General features: G+C 39.7%; 2 protein-coding genes across 2 annotated transcripts in view; one reads left to right on the top strand and one right to left on the bottom strand.

Annotated features, from left to right (window-relative positions):
- Window positions 1–24,339, top strand: part of cenpp (centromere protein P) — a 90,056-nt gene that overhangs the window by 34,662 nt on the left and 31,055 nt on the right. The window lies entirely within an intron of this gene.
- On the bottom strand, window positions 8,358–14,311 carry aspn (asporin (LRR class 1)). Its single transcript, XM_073468843.1, has 7 exons — window positions 14,080–14,311; window positions 13,355–13,467; window positions 11,953–12,166; window positions 10,833–10,943; window positions 10,513–10,606; window positions 10,000–10,138; window positions 8,358–8,555 (listed from the first exon to the last, which is right to left on the bottom strand). Exons 1-7 carry the CDS (start codon window positions 14,309–14,311, stop codon window positions 8,358–8,360), a joined length of 1,101 nt encoding a protein of 366 aa, XP_073324944.1.

Raw genomic sequence — 24,339 nt, 5'->3', positions numbered from 1 at the left:
TGACAGACTAAATGTCCAATTTTCTCCAACTTTCAAGAGTTTTTTTTGCGGTGATTTTGGCATCTTCAAGTGTTTGATTCCTCTCTGAAAGCGTCCGCTGCAGTCTGGGAAAACTGTGTGCCTCATTAGTTGTTTGGGTCTGTTGGCAGTAACCATGCAGGATTTGTCCTGCACTAAAAAACGATGATGTGCTGGTTGAGAAAGGCTCTGATTGGACGAGCCTCTGATATATATTAATGACGATTTGTGATAATTATGTTTTGATGCGTAGACCTGTAGCTGTTAACTTAGCAGGAAATGTGCAAGGCTAAAAACGACAAGGGACTCACTTTCATGACCATAGCTCAACTCCTCATGTAATTTTATAAAAATAAACTGAATCCTGACTATCTTATCTACAGTTTTTGTCTGCAAGACGCAATTTTTAAAACACTTGAGGCCTTTTCAGAAACAGCTTAGTGTGGACAGAGCGCCAAAGAGGAGATAAAATGAAGTGTTTTCATATGTAGCTGGTTTAGTGCTGAAGTACTCTCATTATCGTAGGCTTGGAGCAGAAACTTTTTGAATACATGAATGATGGATATGGGTACGCATTGAAATGATTTCTGATTTTATTATTTCTTCTAATTAATCCAAGTCAATGCTGGTACTGAGCAATTATGTTTTATAACAATGAGTCCTGTTTTCCACAAAAAGTCTGACAGGTCAGTAGACATTGGCATTCAGACAGTCTGATGGATTAGATAAGCGTATTTGGAAGAGAAAACAAAGTTGAAAGGTTAAAATTATTCATTCCAGTTGACAGACCAATTTCTGCATAAGTATGACCAAACTTAAGTCCTCGGAGAATCTGTAGCTTTATTAAATTGTATTTATTTATTTAACTGAGAGCAATGCTCTCTTTTCCAGGAACACCCTGATCACATTCCCACAGTTGTACAACTGAGTACAACTGACCACTGAGCAGCTCCACTGGAGCAATTGAGGTGGCCTTGCTCAAGGGCACCTCAGTAGTGGTAACGAGGGAGGGGTAACAACGCTTTTCACTTTCACTTTTTTACTTTCCTCACCCAGATACAAGGGAGACCTGGCCAAGAATGGCAACACCACAGAGTAACAACAGTAAATTACAGAGAAATACACAAAAATAATCAGATAAAACATTTGCACACAGGCAACTTGGACTGGATTTCATCTTAACTTTAAAATGGTTCAGTGGCACAATATTCTGAAGCTTAAGATCAAGCTTGAGATGGCAGGAAGAAGCAGAGTTAGGTGAACTTGTGCAGATTTGTGGTGGTCTTTTAAAGTCTTTTAAAAAGATGGAGCATCAGATTTGAGAGCACTGAAATTCTTCTTGCTGGAAAGTTAATGAGAATCAGAAGGCAGAGGGATTTTTCAGTAGCTTTGAATTCATCAGTGAGTTGTGAAGTGATTGATGAGGTCTTTGGGTCTCCAATCAGAGGAGCGGCTGAAAGCGGTGGCCCTCTGCTGCTTAATGACTCTACCATTGCCCACTTTGTCCTCAGTTCATACTCTGGAAACCTGAGCTCCATATGTGCCTCTTTTGTTGGCCTCTAACCAGCTTCTTCCAGGCTCACAGTAAAACCAAGGTCACTCACTTCATCTGAAGACAAACATGTCAAAGATAATGTTAGAAATGGCAAACCGTATAATCCCAATGTTTCTCTCAGCGTTTCTTTGATGGAAAATATTTCTGACACTCTGGGCATCAAAGACCCAATCATCATCAAAATCGAGTTGAGCAAGATTTAGTCCCATTTTGCTCCAACCGCCTCAAAAATGCAGCCAAGTTTGAAAATGAAACCCCTTCAACTGTCAGCGTAAAGACAATTCATTATGACAAGTCGGATTGGATTATGAATTTTGTGAACAGCACGTCTGACAGTAATCTAGATTTAAAGAGCACTAAACTAGGATTTTAAAAAATGTTTGAATATAACGATGTTGATTTTAGACGACTTAAATATCTTTGATGCAATGGAACTACATAAATTATGTCGATGCAGTCCACCCGTGGAGCAGTTGGAGCTTACAACTCATCTACAGTTCATCATCTGAGGTGGTTTTGATAGGTAAGGGAGGCTGCCTAGGAGGAAAGAGGAGGACAGGACAGAAGCTTAGGAAAGTGTTCTGAATTTGTTGTTTTTGGATTTAAAATATGTGAACTGCAGAGAGGGACAGCTGATTTATCTCCCCAGACAGTTAAACAGCTTTTAAAATAGATGCATTGCTGAGAAGGCACAATAAATTTTATACATATCACAGATTTACAGTTTTTACCAAGAGAAAAAAAGAGACTGAAAAGTATCCAGCAGCTTTTCACCTGAAAGAACATATTGATGCCATGTGAGGAGTTGGCGACAGAATATATTACATATTACATCATCACAACAACACATAATTATGTCAAGAAATATGCATGGATGAGGAATGAAAGATGTAGGTGACTTTTTCATGGAAATATCCCAATTATGATTTAGTATACTGTTTTTTTTTTTCTTCTAAGTTTTTAACCATTAATGATACAAATCCAGGCGGTCATTGTGAACTTTAAATTAAATTCAGCTCTAAATGTGCTGGTGATAAACAAACTAACTTCACAGTTTGCTGTCTGACCTGCAGTGCAGCTGTGAGTCTTTCCTCACACATCCCCAGCCGATTGAGCCATATGTCTTGATTTTTCCCCCAACTTGTAAATGTTGCGATGTGCTGCTCTGATTAAATATGGCAAATACTGTAATAATAGTAACTTACAATGTGATCTTCAGTCAGTTACCTGCTGAGCTGAATCAGAAAGATACTGATGCATCTCATCTCATCTCTAAATGTAGTAGCTAGATGATGGCTCAATCAAAACCCTTTAATTTGTGGCTTTCACTGTGTGAATTAGGACATAACATTATAATGATGTTAGCATATGTGTCATTTCAGGTGATGTGTGGAGACTCCATCATATAACACTGTGGGAAACCCTGTTTCTTATTTTACAACGACTGACTGCATATTGACTGGCACTATCTGGATTGTCGGAAAGTAAACAATACTGATTGTTACAATGAGAATACACGAACTGTGTCGTGCAAATTGAGCCGTTGCTCTCAGCTCTTGAAATGAGACACACCTGTGCCTGAGCTTGTCTGGTCTTTGTTTTAGTAGCCGGCATGGCCATGTGTGCATATGAGCGTTGATGTTCTGTCCTCCCCACATCCATTTTCAACATATTTTTTTATTACTCAATTAATATCACAACAAATTTACCCATAACATTTTAAAACTTTTCATTTATATTTAAATATTTTATTCAATCATCTTCAATCATCAACAAACAAATATGACAAAGTATGCACTGCAGGGCATTATTCTCCACAAAAAATAGCCCAGTCTTAACTGGTAAAGTGTGTAATCCTAATATATATTACATTTGGGTGGGGGTAAAAAGTAACTAGTAGTAGTAGTAACTAGTAACCAGCATGTTTAACCTACTGTGGCAGAGGCTTGACTACAGATCATAAGTGGAGTAGAACGGGTCAGTAGCAGGGCATTTCGGCAAACTGATTGGCATGAGTTCCCAACACATCACTCACGCGGACCATGGAGTGACACTCCCACACCGCCGCACCAACCTACGGCGTTACGCTGCATCGCCGAATCCAGTGTGAATCCAGCCTCCGCTTTAAGTGCTCGAGCATGGTGGTAGTACTGCTTATACCCAACGCATCGACGCACGTTACGTAAATCAACGTATTTACATAATCGATTATGTCGAAGCGTCACACCAGCCCTCTGGCCTAGTAAGAAACTTTCTCATATTACAGCTAAAGTAAAGTATGCATGTTCCTAAAACATTTTAAGTGAGGAAAGTGCAAAGCAGTGTCAGAATCTTGATTCATCAGGGCTCCAGACTAACTTTTTCACTGGTTGCACTGACTTCAATTATTTATTGAGATAAGGCATCCTTGGACTGGGTGAAGGGTTTCTTCCGCCAGTGATGTCGGTGGGCCTTTCTGGCCCAGAGACAGGTGTACCGGGCACCGCAGCACATTTCATGATGGAAAAATAATCAACAGCCCAATTAAAAATTAAGAGACTGTGTTTGAAGGTTGTAATGTCTCACTATTTCCCTCATTTGCTTACAAGGAACTTAGGAGCAGTACAGGGCGCGGTCTCACACATGCACAAACACACAGACATGCAATGCACATGTTCTACATGGCCACAAAATCCTGCTGTACGCAGACAAAATAAGGCACATGTTCAAAGGCAACTGTCTAAACAACCAGTTGGTGTAAAAAAATATTTGTATACAGTTCTTTGAACTGACCTGCAGAGTGAATTCAGATGCCACTTTCTTTTTTTTCTTTTTTGAGTGAGCGACGCACGCATTTGTTTTGGTCTGAGATGCTCTTGCTCTAGAGCAATATCTAGTAGCAGTGAATGTTTATGTTTAACCTTTAAGCTGATATGACCCTATTTGTTCACACTTTGAAGGAGGCGGCAGCTGACTTGGGACAGTTAACACATGCCCTATGTTAACATGTAGAGCTTCCTCATCTTTGATTAGCTCTTTGTTGATGACCTTAAGTAGCTGAAGACTCATCAGGACAGAAAGCGAGAGGAGTCTTGGATGGAGGACAAGGTGGAAGACGGGTGGGAAGTGACAAGGGTTAAGTAGAAGATAGAAAAGGGTAAGAGAAGAAAAAGCAGAGGGTGAAGAGAGGTAAAAGCCCCGAAGTTAGGACCATTTTCTGTGTGAGTGTGTGTGGCTGTGAGACGTGGCAGAACGAGGCCTGGCCAGCCGGCAGATCTATTCCATATGTTTCCTGGAGAAAGAGAGGCAGCTTCCCACCACCCCACCCACAGTACAACGAGTCTTCATTTAAAAAGACAAAACAGTTGAGAAGCAACCCATCCGCAGCACTACGTCGTTGTACTGTACTGCAGCTCGGTCTCATTTAATGCGGACTGTAGATATCAGTTTCAGGTAAAGATGGATCTGACAGAGGCAGCCTGCAGGTGTTGGGTTTCTGGGAGTCTGCAGGGCGCTGGCTGCTGTTTGACAGGGGCCTCCCAGAGAGACTGAGAGGGCAAAGAAAACACACACAGCATCACGTTTTCACATTGGTTTCATCACATTCATCATTCCTGTGTGTGTGTGTGTGTGTGTGTGTGTGTGTGTGTGTGTGTGTGTGTGTGTGTGTGAGTCACTGTTTGAATTGTTTTAACCAGCCATGCAAGAATGAAGACCTGTTTGGGTCCAGCATTAACTCCCAGAATTTAATGGGCCCCTGAATTTACTGGAAATCACCTTTCTCTCAATAACTGACACGCCCATGTTTTACACAAGATGGATCCCTCACCAATGTATATCACACTAATACCCTTTTTCAACAGGAACAATATTCCTGGAAGTGGTGATACCTCATACGTCCCCTGGTGATAAAACCACAAAGAACTATCATCAATCAACTCTCCAGATTGTTTTGGCTTCTCTCTGCTTATTGTTTTGGTATCACTTGCACGTTAACTATTGTGTTTCACCGTCAGTACTCTGAAACGCCTAATTTTTTTTAACAGCAGCCAGCTGTTTTCAGCAAATCTCTGCTCCGATAAACTCACTGTTCACCACCTGCCCTGTAGTGTCTTACTTAATGAATCAAAATATGCGGGACATAAGTCATTTTTGTAAAATCCTATAGCGTACAAATACTTATGATCACGCAAAAGAATGTCCAGCTTGATCTGCTTTTTATTGATTAGTCTGAACAGATCACGACGACATGGTCTGGGTGAGTCATGTGCGCCATCTGTTCATTAAAAATCAGTCTACATGGACGCTTAATTGTGTTTGTGGATATGTTGTGATTGTGGTAGAGCATGCAGAGTGCTTTCTTAAGTTTGTAAATTCAATTTCCAATGCATCATTGAGTCAGGAAACACCTTTTGCTTTGTCTTTCCAGCCGTTTGGAAAACCTGTTATGACATGCGGCATCATGTGCTCTGAATATGGTCTCCTGTAGGGTCAAGAAAAAATGTGACGCTCAACAAGAAAGCGAACAAAGCACAGATTGTTTAACTATTCCTCAAAAGTCGATACCAACCATATAAAATCAAACAAGGTGCAGGATTTCTCCTCTTGTTTGGAATGAATAATGATTATAGGCCTCGGGTCATATCCATCCCCCCCATATCCTACAGTATTAATAAAGTGTTGCATCTGTCACCTTCCCAATACTTTTCCAAATAAGTCTGGAACAGTCACCCATGAAGTCAAAGTTTCTTAATACTAGAGACTTGAACCAATCACTTCATTGTTCTCACTCAATCTTAGGACGTCCTGTGACACCAAGAGATGTATCTGTAACTCTTTAGCATGCAGTGACATCTGCTGGTGGAGAAAGGAATAGCTCCACTGTTTTTTTTTTATCTGCCTCCTGCCAGGGAAACCAACATTGGTCCCAGTAACAACATTTAGCTGGAGTGAGAGTGGAAAAGTCACTTTTTTTTCTGGGTTTAAAACATAAAATATTTCTTAAAAAACTACACAAGGTAATCCTCAGAACGATATCACAGCTCTACCCCGACAGCAAGTGCAAAGTAATTATCAAGAAGAAACATTACCTAGAATTAGTACTGAGACATAAGTTGATTAGTTGATCAAAAAAAGCAGTTGACAATAATTGTAATAATCTTTTTGTGGTTAATTTCATTTTTCGTGCAAAAATGCTTAACATGGGTTGGTTCCTTCTTCAATATGAGGATTTTCTGGCATGCTTTATCAACTTTTGGTTGACATTTTTCAATGTTATTTATAACCATTAAGTTATCTAATCCTCTAAATAATCCCAGTATTTTTCTCTCTCTATTTGGTTAGAGATTTAAAGTTATTTGAACATATACATTTTGCCTTTTTAAAAACAATTCATGCAACTATGTCTACAGGGTTGGGGATTTAGTCTTTGGTAATCAACCTTTTGTTTTTTTCTCCCTGCTAATGTCTTTACAATCAAGACCTTGCCAAATGATTTTTTGCAGATACTTTGTTTTATTCAAGCAATGTCTGCCGTGTTAAGTCAAATTTATTCAAACAGCCCAAAATCACAAGTTTTTCCCAGATGACAAGAGCATGACCATAATAGCTGAAATGCTTCCAACACAAAATCCACTTTAATTTTCAACAAATTGAAGACATAAATGGGGAGGTGTTCCAGGTTTTATTTAAAGACATACTAAATAAATATAGCACCATTTCAGAGGAGAGATCACTGGAGGAAACAGGAACATGTTTGTAAGGAAGTTGCTTTCAGGGTTGGGAATTACATTACCTGCTTTTAATTTCAGTGATAACTGTAGTTCACTTGGTTGCTATAATTCATAAAACAATGTGATTTTTCAGGTTTACATCAAGGACGATGTGTAATCCAGTCTCACATGTAGCTTTCAGCTACTAAATAAAGACAATACAGACATGCAATGAGATAATATAAAACATCAGGACAGACATCAGGATAGAAGTGACTTATTGCACTAAATAATGCCACCATCATTAATTAACTTTACACAGACTTCTGCTGGGAGGAAAAGGTTTTAAAGCTCCTGTTATGTTACAGATATGGCCTATAGTGACTCTTCTATGATAATGACAATGTCTCAACTTTACAAAGACGTAAATATAATATGAAAGGAAATGAGGGGAAAACACTGTGTTACAAAGACAACTTAAACTTAGACATTTTTCTGCTGTATCTCATTCAATGTGATTTTATTTTTAAATGAGAAAGGAAAGAATTAAAAAGGCATCAGCATTTAATGCTGCTCAAGTCAAGTCATTGGGTTGTATTGCTCCAAAACTGACCAGAAGGAGGCGCTTTAGTCCTGGGAAAGTTTGCACAGCAAAAGAAAGACAAAGTGTAAGGTAACCTTTGAGAATGCACCTCACAAAGGTATGCAGGGCTCTTATCTTGAATTTCATTGTAATGTACAGCTGTTAATGTTATTATATCCACCCCAACTTTACTGACTGAAAACATTGTCTTGGTGTTGTAGCTTATGACTTAATATTCTTTTTCCGTACATACAACCAGACAGGTTCCTCTGGCTGAGAACTTTTATGTGTAAATTGTACCAGCATTTAACAACATGTACTACAGTTTCTAATATACATCAATATAATGGCATTTTCTCTCATTCCCTGAACAGCTAACATCTTAGGAATGCAGTTTCATCTTGTTTTATCTGTCAGAATTATTTCCAGCTCGTTCCTCATGCTGTAACGAGGATATTGGCAGTTCTCTATTTCTGAGCTGTCTGGAATGCACCATTTTCACTTAATGCTTCTATTTTCTGAAGTTTCCGAGCTGGACGCCCCTCCGCCCGGTCACACAGCGAAAGGTGGCTGGCTGGACGTCCCAATATTTAACAGGGTTGGCAAACAGACTGATCCCTGTGTACAGGTTCTTCTTGACACTGGCCCTGATGGGACAGAAGTCGTTCACTCCAACGCTGCTGATTTTGTTGCCATGGAGGAAAATCACCTAAACAGACAGAGAAGATTTACTTTAATCAGCTATTTTTCTTTTCTTGGCAGTAAACCTATCGTGACTGGGAAATCTGTTCTAATGATGCTTAACTGCTACTCTGGAAACTCAAAATCACAACCTTTAGACAAAAAAAAAAGACTGGAAAGGTCTGAGTTACAAGGCGAAAGTTTGGAAGTAATTTTATGGTTTTATGGTTTTTATTATAACAACTTAATTGTTACCTTTATTGCTGGAATAGTCTAAGTTAGGCCCAATCCCAATACAACCCTTGCCCCTATTGCTTAGCTCTACCCCTCCCTGTGCACATTCATGCCAAGGAGAAGGGTCTTCCAATTCTTGTTGGGATAGAGGAGAAGGGTGAAGTGTCAGGGCTGCATGGCCCAGATGCACATTTGAAACCGATAATTATGGATAGTCTCTGTCATTTCAATGTACTGGCAAGGTAGGAGCAAGGGTTGCAAATGGTAGCCTATAAAGCACCACTATTGGCCAAGCAATGAAGCAGTGCTCTTTTTTTATTTGGTGACTTGATTGATAGTGTGAAGTTGTGAATGAGTTGACTTGAAAACGAGAATGAAAATTGGAAATGGGATTAAGCCTTCAGCTACATTAAGAGATTTGGGGAAGGTAAAAAAACTTTATCTTTGAGTAAGATGGAGCATGAGGTTGACAGGTGGATTGGAGCAGCAACGGAAGTGATGCAGATGCTGTACTAGACTTAGGTTGTAAAAAGGGAGCTGCACTTTAAGACAAAAATCTTGACTTAGCAACCGATTTATCTTCCAACCCTCATCTATGATGATTTACTTTGGGTAGCGACCAAAAGGATGATGTACTTTAATGGATAAAAGCAGCCAAAATCTCTTTTCTTTATATGGTTTCTGAGCTCAGACATCTGGACGGAGCTTGGAGTAAAACAGCTGCTCCTCCTCAGTGAGAGGAAGCCTGATTAAGAGAGGCCATTTGAGGTGGTTCAATCAGATGATTAGGATGCCTCACTGTGGAGGTTTGGCCTAGCACATGGAAACCTCAGGAAACTCTGGGATGAGCTGAAGGACCTGGCCAAGCAGAAGGACGTCTGGGCTGCTTACCTTGTTAAACCTTCTGCCAGTGCTTCTGTAATTCCAGTTTGATTTCCATACAGTGATACTGGGGGTCCAGGTCATGTTTAGCTTAGCTCAGCACAAAAAGAAAAAATCTACCCCTTAAGCTGTCGGACTTGTAGAAATGAGAATGTGTTGAAAAGCTTGCTCGGAGCTACTTGTCGATCAAAAACCACTGGTCGCAGTAACTGCACACAGCATCTCAGATGTCCCTGCCCTCATGGTGGGGTTGCCAGCTTTGAGCCCTGTCTTAACTCTAGTACTGTCAGTTTTGTGACAGGCACTTTACTGATACAGATCACAGTGCCAGATTTGTTACAGTGTCTGTAACTCACCTGGAGGTAGCGCAGGGAGTTGAGGCCTGGTGGGACCTTTCTCAGACGGTTGTTGTCCAGGTGGATCTCACGGACACTTGGGACACTGACAAAGCTCCCATTTTCTACAGACTTGATCTGGTTAAAACCCAGTCTTAGCCTGCAAAAATTGACAAAGGATATTTGACAGGTTTCACCACTTACACTAACAATCATCAACAAATTAAGAACTGACAGAAAACAAATATACACATCAAATTAACAAACACAACTATATTTAAACTTCCCATTCTAACTTCCACATGAACAGTGCAGCTGCATGATGATGGAGATAAAAAAAGAGAGCTTATATGAATTGGAGATTTTTGTTTAAAGCTAGATGACAGTTTAAATACAAATAATGTTAACATAGAGATACAATGTGACACCTTTTTATAATATTCTGTAGTTGAGTTTTACCTGCAAACACCCTGGGCAAAATGTTGGCTTATATGAGATCATAAATTTCCAAGATGAAATGTGGCTGGTTTTCACCTGAGCAGATTTTTATATCTGATGAAATCTTCTACTTCCACTTTAGAGATCTTGTTGTAGTCCAGGTTCAGCTCTGTGATGGCAGTTGGGAGGTCTGAGAGATAAAAAAAAATACACCAAACATGACCAATGTAAAGAAAGGTTAGAGTATTGGAAAATAAAGCACCATAAAGTAGCAAGACATTAGCAGTGTGTATGTCTATTTAGTTGTACAGTTGAGGTCCAATGTAGTAAAACTGTAGTTGTGTGACTGGAGGAGAAAGAAAAGTTTACCATTCATTTGTTTGAATCAGTGTAACATAAGGTGAGTGATTTTCTACCTTTTGGCACAGCGGTTAGTTTGGCCTCTGCCATACCGACATACAGGCTTGACAAGCCGTTAAAAGCTCCCAGCTCAATCCCACTGTTGGCCAGAGGGTTGGCGCCCAGTTCTGTTTGGAAAAGCACAAAACATCTGGTTTTATTATTAATGATCCATTATATCTTCTGATTACAGTAGAGAACATACATCAAGTAAATTATAGTAGAAAAACTTGACAAAAGTAATTTAAATGATTTATTGATAACAAGTAAACCTTGGCTGGATTGAGAAAAGATATTCAGTCTGATATTCTGTCAATGCTATCTGTGATACACGTCTTTGTTTCCATTAGTCATTTGAATGTGATTCAACATTGTTTTGTTAATGAGGAAAAACTCCCAATGCTTTTGCATGTGAAGAAATGCTTTAGAAGGCCTTTTAGCCAATGATTAATTAGAATATACTCTAGCATAAACCTGTTAAATCCCTGAAAAATACTCAAAATCAGATGTCAGATGACGTTGGACAGCAGGGCAGAAGCACATGTAGTTCTGTACATATAGCATGTATGTGCATATGTTCCCATACATATACAGTTGTCTGCACATTCCTCATGTAATCCCTTGTAGACATGACCAGAGGAAATTTCTGTCATGCAGACCCTCACAGAGATGGAAAGCACAGTGTTGTGGATCTCCAATGGTTGAGGGAATAACAACTTTTTTCCTCATAGATAGAAGTCGTCGGACTTTGTTACAGTATAACCAAATCTTAAAAGTAAGATGTCAGTGTGGATGATTGTGCGACTTTGTCACCACATGATTGATATTCCTTTAACCATGACCTTTTCTTTAATCAGTCTGACACTGGAGACGAAGATTTCCATCCCGTCTCCTAACAACACTCAGTGTTGTTTCATTTAACCATTACCACCATCTTTCTCAAGCCATAAGTAGTTTGGCTCTCTCACTACAGTGGTGGCAGATCAGATTTAAGGACTTGTTGGCCCTGGATAAGTCTGCAGTTCACCATTCAATCCAAAGACTACAGTGTAGCAGTTGATTCATTACTCCTCCCTCTGACCTTCGAGTATACTGATCATTGCTAATCTGATACAAAAAACGGAAACCAGGTCTTACCCAGCACATGGAGCTTCCTCAGGCCTTTAAATGCATCCTTCTGGATTTTGTTGATCTTGTTTTCATGGAAGCGGAGCTCGATGACATTAGGAGGCAAGTTTGCAGGGATCTCGGTCAGCAGGTTGTAGGAGAGGTACAGCAGTTTGAGACGGTCCATGTTTCTGAAGGCCCTGGGGTGAATCTTGGAGATCTTGTTGTTGATCAGGAACAGGCCCTGTTGTGGGAAACATTAGTAGATTCAAACTGAGTTTTGCTGCCTTTCTTAAGGTAGGTGTAAGAGTGGAATGGTTGCACCATTTAACACACGTTGACAAGCCACTGTATTAGCATCGAGTTGAGGCTACAGATTGTTCTGCTTGTTTGCTTTGATATGGAACAGTGTAAACCAGTTTTTTAGGCCTTCCCAGCTGGGAAAACATCAGCTCAATCAAAGACAGAACTTCTGTTACTGCCTCTACTCCTCAACTGGGAGTTTTGTATACAGAGACTTCCATCTTGTAAGACTGCAGGCTGAATTTAGACTGACATTACTGAGCTGTTTCCTCTCATCTGCTAACTTTACAAGCTAAAACATGATAATGTCATTATAGTCTGAATGCGACTAATTTAATGTTCTGATTGCAGTCCAGGCATTTTGTTCCTTTAGTAGGAATTCATTGGTTGATCTCTATCTCATATTTTCCCCTGAAAGTATTAACAATCGTGCTGTAGAACAAATGGTGGATGCGAGCATGCTGTTTTCTGTTTCTGAGATGTCTAGATGTCTCTGTCTTTCTCTGTCTTCTCGGGTGGAGAAATTAACTTGCTTGAGTTTCATTTCAAAAGATCTGCACACTTGAAGCGTGCCTTTTAGACACTTATTCTCAGAGGTTTCTCCTTGCCCCACTGTGGCTTGTGTTGTACCTCACTTTTATGTTGCTTTGGACAAAAGCATTTGCTAATTGAATAATATTTGAATCTACATGTGAAGACCAAATGCCAACTGCCAACATGCTGCTTTCATATGCTTGCTGTGTAGACTCGGTGTAAGTCTTCTTGGTAACAATAAAATCAAAATGTATTTCTCATGTATCCATCCTGTTTAAGCTTGAAGAAGTCATTCTCTCAGGTCTTCAACTAGCCACTTCTTGTTCTGTGGTATATGGCCAAGATTTCCTTAGTGGTTTGGATTTGGTCAGATTTGGAGAAGACTGGCACTCCCAGTACATGTTCAGACTGATAAAATACCATCAACATTACTCAAGCTTGAAATTGGACACGTGACTGGAGCATATTTGCTCACTTAGATTGTTTTCATGAGATGAACTGATGCTATTCTTCACTTGATATGCCAGATGTTGAGGTCTGTTTGTGTTGTTGATTACTAATGTGCAACGTAAACCAGTTTAGATTTTTCTCTTACATAAAGCCTGTTCAGGCCTTTAAAGTCGTCCTCCTTGATCTCAGTGATGTCATTGTTTTGGAGGTCTAGGAGCAGAGTGTCCTCAGGAATCTTCTCAGGCACAGAGATCTGCCCTGTTGACAGAAACACAAATGCCTGATTAAAGACCAGAGATGGACCAAAGGTGATGAAAATCAGAACACAGACAACACCTATGAGTTATATATCAAATACTGAGATGCAGAGGTGAAGAAGTCATTGCTATCTTTCTGACTCACTCTGCCTTCTCAGATCTTAAATAATGATGCATCAGTGATTATCTAATTCAGGAGAACATACATGGTCATACATGACTTGACTGATATATTCTCTCAGTATACTGTTGCAACAAAGAGAGTTTTATTAAGTCAGTCATTCAGTGAGGGATGGTCCTTCACATTGTATTTGACATAAGATGCATCAAGCAATTCTAGCTTTCAATCCTGGCGGTTTCTAACATTCATATCATCACTTTCTAACATGGGTAGTCAGGTAGTTGTGTATGAAATAATAGTATTAAGAGACAGAATAACATGTTGTTAGTTTTAGGGTTTTTTTTATGGAGAAGAAAAACACTGTAGAATAACACCAAACATATTTACTAATCTTAAATGATGAACCTCACATAGCGGATGTCTTTAAACACACTGTGTTTACAGTAATGTGTGAATCCAGATGTGCTCATACTATGTATGTGTATTTCTAACCCTGGTCAGAGCACTGCACCACTCCGGGTGAGCAACGGCAACCAGCTGGACAGTTCTCATCGTCATAATCATCGTCGTCATCGTCTTTGTCGTCGTCATCGTCATCGTCATCATCATCACCCGCATCAGCCATCATGATGTCAAAGTTTTTCATGAAGTCCATGACATTGATTGGCTGGTAGGGTTTGGCATTGCCTAGTGCCAGCAGGCAGAGCAGGAGGAAGACCCTCATGGTTTAACAGAGGACTGAGCAGTGAAACGGCAACCAGGCAGAGCTGTAGGAAAACACAGATGTTAGGTCAGCTCTAAAACTAATAGACAGAGCTAGACTGTGATGTCACTGAGGAAATAACCTGTCCAAGCAGTGGAATGTTTTCTGGTTTGTTTTTCCCTGCGGTTTTAGTCCAACTTCAACATAACAGGACAGATGCGCAGAACCTGTAGTTTACCTCAGTTTACATCGTCTTCATGAATGACCCATTGTAATGGTTGCACAAGTGAAAAGGTTATGATAGTTTAAAGTTCATTTGCTGTGACGTAAAATGGCACTTTATAGAAATGGTGAATGTGGAAGTTGGTCAAATTTGATGTGTAATATCATATCAGCATATGAGACACAGATTAACGAAAGAATAGCGCAGCAGAGGCTGACATATCGAAAACACTGGATCCAACATTTCCCATGATGCCCCTCCGTACCATCTTTCGTAAAGTTGTAGTTTACAAGTCCACCTTTATGTGAATCTCTAGTAAATAACCAGCCTGTCCCAGGAGTCCCTCGGCAGTTAACTGTTAACAGTTAGTTAACCTCCGGACACCCAAAGTATGCCTAGTGTGAAGCACTCACAGTTTAACGACCATCTTAATCCATAAATTAAACATTCCTTAATGTCCAATACTTTTTTACCACACACAGCCACCAACACACAAACACACACGCAACTCAACTCATTCTCCTGCACAGCAGCTCATTGCAGTACCCGTAGGGCTTATCTCTGCTGTTTTACCCTCATTCCAACTGAGAGACTTTAATGACACCTCAGCTCTTTCTCCGTATGCTTAAGCTCATGTAAGTGGTTACACTAAAGCTGTAATTTTAACACGTTTCATTGCTTACACTATATTTTAAACCTTTTATCCCTTTTCTAATATTGCCAATTCTTCATAGTTCTTCAGCAGCTCCTTCATTTAAAGTTAGTCCCACTGCAATTTCCTCAGAAATTGCATTCTCTAGTCAATATTGATGCATTACCATGTAATCATGTAATATTTAATGTTGTAGTCGGTTGAGATGGAGCTGATAATAACTGCTTCATATACTTTGGGAATAATCTTCAATAATGCATTAGCTTATGTTACATAATTATTCAGATGTTTTGCTTGTGTAGTCTTCACCTGAAAGGTAGTTACTAACTAGTAACTACAGCTGCCAAATAAATGTTGTGGAGAAGAAGTATAAACTACCATGAAATGGAAATACACAAGTAAAGTACAAGTACCTCAGTACTAAGTGCAATACTTGAATAAATATAATGACTTTCCACCACTGGTGGTTACAGTGGTTACATCATGCAAACATTTCAGCAGTGATTTTCCATGTAGTCAACTCAGTAACAACCACCACACCACTTCCGGTTAGACAACTGGTGGTTGATTTGCATTGTGGAGATACTTTATGTGCAATCAGCAAACTTGTTTATTTCCACTGTCATTTTTAGCTGTAACTGTAACCTTTAAAGATTTATCAAACACAGTGGTCCGACCTATCTGACGTTTCTGCTATGCTTACTTCATGTACTGCATTGCTTTGCTGGTATCTTTGATATCTACCCAACAGCGACATCTTGGATTAATTGCTAGTTTTAGGTAAATTTAAGCTGTCGTTTTCTTTAGTCTGTGGCCCAACAGACAATTAGATCTCCAACCTTACTTCAGTGAAGGTGGGTACAACATTTACATTAAATATGAAAGCATCAAACATGCATTTTTAGATGAATGAGATGTATAGACTTTGAGATAACGTCATGAAAAAGACAATTAAATAGTATGTAAGCTGATGCACAATGCAGGGTTTTCTACCTGGAAACAATTGTAAATAAACTTTTTGATTGGTTTTATGTAAAACTATAGCAACCTTTATGCTCAACAGTGCCACCTCAGACCCACAAAAACTGTTCTTAGTGCTCCACGAGTTTCAGTTTGACAGCCCCAAATTAGCCTGATTTAGGAAGATATTGCTAAAACAGTGCATGGTGAAAGGGCATACAGAGTTCCTGGAGTGATTGGTTTCAGTTAGTGCTGCTCTTTTTTCTATCAGTGTTTCCATGAGGCTCTGAAAACCTCTACTGGAAAGGAGTTCTTGTAGCCAACATAAATGTTTCTCCAGCGCTCACCTATTCAGCATCTGTGGTGATTCACAAAATGATTTATATATCTTCCTCCGTTACACATTCAAACAGCCAGCAGAGAGGCTGAGATCGTCTGGTTGCGTGCCTCTGGCAATCTTGATGGAGTCTGAGTCCTCCACTTGAGCAGTTGGTCCACCCACAAATATGTGGTGGTGGTCGCACATCCTGCTGCGACAGCAAAATATCACACAGCAAAGACCCTTCCTCTGCACCCACACTGCCTTTTGTTCCACATGTGCAGAGAAAAGGCTGTTTTCTTGAAGTTTTTTTTGCAACTTGGTGGTAAGTTGGAGATCATTCTGCTATTATTGTGTGTTCCTTTCATGTAATCAAACAAGCCTTGCAATGCGATCCAGTCAATCTGACTTCACTCCAGTCAGACTGGTGCTGTTAAAGTCTTTTGTTCACAGTCTTAAATATATTCAGTTCTCTAGAAGTTCAAGCTCATAAAACATCCAAACGAGGGATGTCACCAGCATTTATCCCCAGCTCATCCCTACTGTCTCCATCGGGACTAACTTACAGTACACATCATTGTCATTAAATAATCTGTCAGTTATTGTTTTAGAATTACTGAGGATAAGTTATTGTCAGAACATGGTGCAAAATGTGTCCTCATTTCATTTTCAGCTCAAGAGGAAATGCTTTATTTACCAACAGCTCAAACAGTGTCTCACAATATTCAGTTTACAATGATAAGAAAAACAGTGAATCCTCACATTAGGCACCTGGAACCATCAAAATTATACTTTTCTGTTGATCAACTAATCAATTAATTGTTTCAACACTCACACTAGTGTAACATCTGTCTGCTTTGTTGAAGTAATTTTTAAAATTTGGGGTGATTCAGATAATTTCCCTCACCTGTTTGTATTTACAAGTTTGTTCTGACTGAACTCCATGGAAAATTACTTAACATTTTTGTCAAATGAGATAAACTTGAACCAAGACTCCAAGACAGTAACACATAAATGACCACAGCATTTAACATAAAACCCCACCATTAAACATCAACTTCCTTTCAGATTATGCTCATTATGTAGTTAACTTAAAATGTGAGCCAAAGACTTATGAACATTCCTAAAAAAATGGTCTTGTTGTGTTCAGCAATTTGCATGCAAATCTAACTCACTCACAAACAATTGGACCTTCTTAAAATCCATCAGTTTTCCTGACAATTAAGACCCAGATCTGCTGGTAAAGGGGAGTTTTTCAGGCTAAAATTTGCAGCCTAGTCCTGTTGCTCCACTACCTGTGGAGGTGTTCAGCAGAAGTCATGTAAACTGACCTAAAGACACATGATATTCTGCATTCTCTGAAAATAAAACATGCCAGATCCACTAGTTGAAAAACTTAAAAAGTCAAGGTAGATGTTTTGCAAATAAATCCAGGGTGTGTCCTACCTCAGCCGTCAGGTGTGTTTGTGTCCTGGTTTAAACCCCACGCAGTGAGCAGAGCAGCAGCAGGGTCCAGCTGGAAGGCTGAGAGTTGGATCCTCAGTCAATACATTCCCAGTGAACGGAGAACAGCGTCACTCTCTCTCTCTCTCTCTCCAGAAAAAAAAAACCAGACCCCAGAACACCCCCACCAACGGAAAAACCTCTTCTGTTAGGGTGAGAGGTTCAGTTTCAGTTAGGAGTTCTCGACTCTTTGTGTGATCACACCATGTGTACGTCTCCGAGGCTACAGTAGGATTGAAAAGGCATCGTTAGGACATTAGTCATGTGCTTTTCATCAGGAGCTTTAAAGTGATGCCAGGATAGTTAGCTTCAGACTCCTTAATGCTCAAGTCTTTATATAGAACATAATGATAGGTCTGTCACCTCCTCTCTCTCTACACGGCAGACTGCCATATTAAATATTTTACATCAACATGAATGGATCCTATATTAAGGCCTATTGGCACTGGGTTAAGCAAGGATAGTGGGACCATACAGCTGCTCAAGCTGTCTGGGTTTTCTCAGTGAAACATCAACAGGATAGAGGTGAGCCGACCCTGCCAGGGATTTTATGGATGATGATCCGTCGTTTTGTTTGAGGAATTCCTTCATCTGGCAGCTCCATAATAACTGAATTCCCCAAACAAAAAGCCAAGGCTGCCGTGTTGACCCACAGTACATTTGGATGGATATCAGTGAAATGATCAGCAGGGGGATGTTTGAGATGTAGTGATGCTTGTCCTAAGGTAGCAGTTGATCTTCATGGTTAAGAGTAGAGATGCTCTATTTATATTTATATATATATATGGCTGATGATCGGCCAGATAATGGGAAGTTTATATTATCGGCTATTATTGGCCAATAATGACATTTTAGCTCATAAATACACCCGCTACTACAAAGCCAAATTGCTTTCATTGACTCAACAAGTGCAGCATCTACACGCTCTGATACAGTAGGTGGTGGTATGTACCTTTTAAAGTTGGTTTTTGATTCACCAAATGTCAAAGAAGAGGAAGAGGCAGAAGAAAATGAAGAAGACTAAGAAAAAAGACAAAGAAGAAAAAAAAATGGAGAAGAAGAAGAAAATGAAGGAGAAGAAGAATACAAAGATTAGGCAGAAGAAGAAGAAGACGAAGAACAAGAAGAAAGCGAAGAAGCCACGTGTTGAAGACCACAGAGCCAAACAAGTCATGGTCCGTATGGAAGTTCTTTGCAGTTTCAAAGAAAGACAACATGACTGTTCAGAGTGTTCAGAGAGGAGGGAAAAAGAGTTTTACCCCAATAAATCTGATTAGAGCTATGGACTATTAAATCATCCATCTTTGCTCACTACATTCTTGCCCTCAGGTGTGCATAAACTACAGCTTAGGAACTTCTTTTTGAAATACAAACCTGCAACATTTAAGTTACACCTCCATCTAATCTCAGATCGTGTTTCAAAATATTGACACTTATTTCTAGAAAAGTCTTATTACCCAACTAGGAATAACTGGCATTATCACACAGGATGATAAATGTTATCTTGTGTTATAGATGGCTTCTTTAAATGGAAAGCAGAGACAGGAGAGACGGAGGATAAACAGAAGTGATGCTGTGCAACATCCAGTCATCACTGTATGTTTAGTGTTGTGTTCTGCATGATGTGTATCCTAACAAGGCACAGCAGGAAAGCCTGAAGCTTTACGTCTGAGGCAGAAATGAGAAATACCTCCCAAGAATGGAAAAGCTAACAGGAGCTTGCTCCCTCAGGGGTTCACGTGTTAAACTTTTCCTTTTTCCATCCAGTGCTGGTATTTTCTGCTGAGCTGAGCTAGAACTGCATTCTGAGGCACAACTTATGGCAGAGCCAGACCATCCAAATATGCCCTGGTTTGGCAGGCAGACCAACCAAGCTGGGAGCGGGTCTGTGTTCTGGTTTTAATGCATCTTTGTGTTGGGGAAATCATATTTTCCAAACCGACAGAGATCTGGTTAGATGATCATCTCATCAACAAGAAGCCTGCTGAACTCTCCCATGTTCAACATACTCTTTGAAGTTTCCCATTTTTTAAAGCATCTTAAATTAGTTTTTCTCACCAGCACTTTCCAACTGTCCTAGAAAACGTATAGTATTTCAAGTACAATATTTGGTTCAGATTGAATTTCATTTACAGACTTGTGTTTACTAAACGACTGTTGTAACATTGACTATTGTTTCACCCATTTATTGTTCCATACCACAGCAAAACTATTGAATATGTCTCCTCAGGCAAATATTTAGGAATCATTCTTAGATGACTCATGTTCTACAGCTTGTGAAATAACTGAAGGTAATATTCCATTTGTATGTATCCATGTATATAACAAAGCCTTCTCCCTCTAAGCGAAAAAACATATTTTTTTACTACTTTCTGCCTAATGCTGGGCTCTGGGAATGTCCTGTTCCAGCATGCAAAGTATATTCTCAGTGTGTACCTGCATTCAGGCAATGGCAGTGACACACATTGTCACTTATGCCATATAACCATAAAACAATATCCAAAGTCTGAGATGATATCATGAGTCATAAAGGTCTCAAACGCCATCAACAAGTGACCATGAACACCTCAGCACATCTTTGTAAGTGAGCTGCTTGGTCACCAACAAAGACAGACATGGTTTTAGTTGTTTACCTGATGATTCAGACATCTTACCAGTCGCAGCTAAAGTTTGAAAAGCACTGCACTGTTGCTGAATTTCAACACTGAGCTGAGCTTTACATCAAGTCCAGTGTAAGCTACTAATTGTCTGATATGTAAGCAAAGCCACATTTATGGTTCTCTCGTTAAAAACCTCAGGGTTAGTTTCCAGTGCCTCGTAATCACGGTTTCATAGCTCTGCTGAAACAATACTCTGTTATGAGCCAGATTTTTGAGATTAAAGCATACCATTTTCGCAAACATTGCAGGGATCTGATTAGACCCTGATGTAAACTTGCTTGAGAGTTTTATGCTTTCTGTGAACTTTGAGAGGACACAGTCTTTGTTCTTCCACAAATCTAACCGTGAATCCTATTGTATTATGCATATAGTATAGCCTGATTGTCTTTTGTCTCACTATGTGTCCATCAAGTACAAAAGCATCCTTTAAAATGTTGAACTTTTGTTGTTGTGGACCTTTGTTGTGCCGTCATCTTCTCTTCTTTCCTTGTGCATGAAAACCTCAGCTGACTGGTCTGCCACAGAGAGATTTAATTCAGTTGCTTCAATAGTCCAAAGAGGGAAATTGCTTTGTGGTTGTGAAAAAAATATATGGCGTAATTGTTTGAATTACAGTATTCCAGTATTCAAACTGCAAATTAAATGTTAGAGATTATTTCCTGATGGGAGCTGGTCTGCGTTCCTGATGGGAGGCGGTCAGGATGTCTCTTGTCTCTCAAAGCCTCATACTTTCCAACCCATCAAACGTCTGTGACGGCTCTGCACCGTCTGGAGCTTGTTGTACTCTTATGTAGAGGAGAATTCCTCCAGCTGAGCCTTTTAAAGCTGTGAGTCACCGGGGCAACTTGCAAGGCGACGGTGCCAAAGAGTTGCCTCAGCGCTGCTGTTGGTTTAGTGCCACAGGAACATCTTGATTCCAGGAAACATTTTAATAGAGCTGTGACAGGGTCACAACTCAACATGTTACCTGCTGCTGGGAGTGTTCACCATCCTCAGACTTGTCCATGACCTCACCTCAGCATGAGTCTACCTGATGCAGGAACTTTTGAGGCTGATTCCAACATTGAAAAAATCTGATAATTTATAAATATTTCAACATAGGCTTGGATTCCTTGAGTGCTGGGGAGCTTGAGTGCCCACAGATAACTATGTGCACCCACAGCAATATCATAAATTATTGGTAGAATAGTAATGTTATGTAAGTTACATAAGTAGTTGTTTTTTTTTGCCTTTTTTTGCATTTTGTACTTAAATTGCTCTGTGATTATACATTAAACAAGCACACTATTCCTCTCAACATGCATAATCCTACACCTCCTTAACAACTCATTAGATAAAGTTAGGATTGCAGTGTTAAGGGCCCTCAGTTTTTTTTACCCTCAAAAAAATGAATAAGATCAGTGGTTTCCAACCTTTTTAGCTTGTGACTCCTTAAAATATAGTTCTACTTGTGGTTCATGGTCACTGTTTTATTTGAATACCTTTCAGAGGGCTGCTAAAGTAAGATAATCCACTGCATCCAAGATCAAAGCAACAACTGAAAATAAAATAAATAAATACTTTTTTTTTTTCATTTCTCATTCATTTAAGTGATGTCACTAAAATTACAATAATAACACCCATGTTATAATATACTGACTTTTATCCTGAAATAATTCATCCTGTTTTGAAAGTGAATGAAGTTCCAGCCTTAGACCAATTATCTCTACCTGATGAAATATCTGCTGAGCACTTGAAGGTTCAGTATGTAGGATTTAGTGGCATCTAAAAGTGAGGTTGCAGATTGCAACCACCTGAATACTCCCCACCTCATCCTCTCCAATGCGGCCAGCAAAAACCGCTAAAAACGTGAGTGGCCCTCTCTAGAGCCAATGTTTTGTTTGTCTGTTCTGGACTACTGTAGAAACACGGTGGTGCAACATGGCAGACTCCATGGAGGAGGACACGTGCCCTCTGTAGATATATAAGGATCATTCTAAGGTAAAGAAAACGCAATGATTCACCTTAATTACAGGTGATTATACACTAATGAATTTCTTTTCTGCACCATAAACCTCCCTAAATCCTACACACTGGACCTGAAGTTTTGAGTGAATTTATCAGCGACATGTCCTCATCCTGAGGAGCACTGAGGAGGTCACGTGACTAATGACTATTAGATTGCTCCTTCCTGTGTTTGCTTTGTAAGACTGATGACTGCAGCAGCTGTACATGTTGGCAGCCGAGAAGAATTCTCTCTTTTCAACAGGAAAAACTTTGATCTCTGATCTTCGGCTCATTGAAAGTTTTCCAGCTGAAGTATGATGAGACGATGATTGCCAGCTACTAGAAACTGTACAGACATACTGATTGTTGTTTTTATTGCTTTTCTACTTTTAGGTTTATTTTTGTCTGCATTTAATTACCTAATATTTCCAATTTGTCTTACCAAAGACAGAGCTGAGGTTTTGGTCCTCTTCACATTTTAGCTTTTCTGTTCCAGTCGTCCTTTAGATCCGTCTGCTACTGAAGTAAATGATCCTCAACCTCCGGCTTTCAGGGGAAAATATTATGATAAAGTTGGCTTACAGCTCTGATAATAACAGCTTTCACTGAATATGTGTTGCATAAGGGTAGACGACATGTGATGCAAAGACCACATTTTATCGTGACTCATTCTTAAATAGTCATTATGGCTCCACCATCGCCCTGAGGACTGAGGTGCTAATTTGATAACACAAAAGCAAATGAATGAACTCCTCAACGTGCTACATGTGCTGGCAGTGAAAGGGGATCAGGGAAACCAGAGGAATACAACCGAAATTCTTGTTTGGATTTGTGACTCATACTGTACACCTCACAGGTTGAATATTCCCATTCGTTGTCTGCATGTGTCTAATCCTAAAAAGCCTCAAGAAGTTGTACAGTGTTCCAGATGGGAACATGAGGCTTGTGTAGTCTGATTCCAGACCTCTGAATCATCACTCTGAATTTTTCATCAATTCAAAGAGGAGTCTGGCGTTGTGATCATTGACAGCAGTTCCCAGATTATCAAACTGTGGCTTCTACGATTCATGATTCATGAAATCCTACATTTTTGTTGTAAAGAAAAATAAAATTTCAAGACAATACGATTTATAAAGTAGCTATTACTGCTCTAATAGTACATCAACTTATCTTATTGGGGGCAGCAGTGATTGAATCAGTTTGATTGTGTGATCATAAACACCTGTGGAGTTTTTATGACTGCTACTCGATTTATTTCAAAATGGACTCAGAAAGCAGTGGTTCTGTACTATTTTGGCTGTCTGTGTATGTTTTACTCACACTAGAAATCAAAATGTTGACCTACAACAAGAAGAACCCTCCTAATGCGTGTAGGTGTAGGCCTATTGTCATAAATTTTAGGTTAGAACCTGAGCAGCTGCTGAAATTGAATTCACAGGAGCTAAAGCTGTCCAATAAATCCGTCTATCACAGTCATACAGTGTAGCCTTGTTTCCACCAAGCAATCTACTTCAGCTCATTACACATTACACATTACAATGGTTATATTGTCATTTCTATTATCAAAAGTTGTGGATGGTGATAAAAGAGTCGTTCTGTGCCGTCCTGTTTTTCATCAGCCTTCTGTTGAGGTACCAAGCACACTGTCCTGAAACTAAGGGGTGGAATTAAAACACTGCAGACCACTGATTGGCAGAAAAGAAACGGGGAACAGAGAGCAGAAGTCACGCCCCTTCTGGTGGACCT

The sequence above is a fragment of the Pagrus major genome, chromosome 6 (assembly GCF_040436345.1).
Source record: "Pagrus major chromosome 6, Pma_NU_1.0".
NCBI classification, from domain to species: domain Eukaryota; kingdom Metazoa; phylum Chordata; class Actinopteri; order Spariformes; family Sparidae; genus Pagrus; species Pagrus major.
This window is presented reverse-complemented; position numbering and strand designations above follow the sequence as displayed.

Excerpts from the sequence above, each read along its gene's own strand:
- aspn (XM_073468843.1), bottom strand. The coding sequence starts at position 14,311 with ATGAGGGTCTTCCTCCTGCTCTGCCTGCTGGCACTAGGCAATGCCAAA. Across the intron at positions 13,468-14,079 it reads GGTGCAGTGCTCTGACCAGG|GGCAGATCTCTGTGCCTGAG; the intron begins GTTAGAAATACA and ends TTCTGTCAACAG. Across the intron at positions 12,167-13,354 it reads AAGGCCTGAACAGGCTTTAT|GGCCTGTTCCTGATCAACAA; the intron begins GTAAGAGAAAAA and ends TTCCCACAACAG.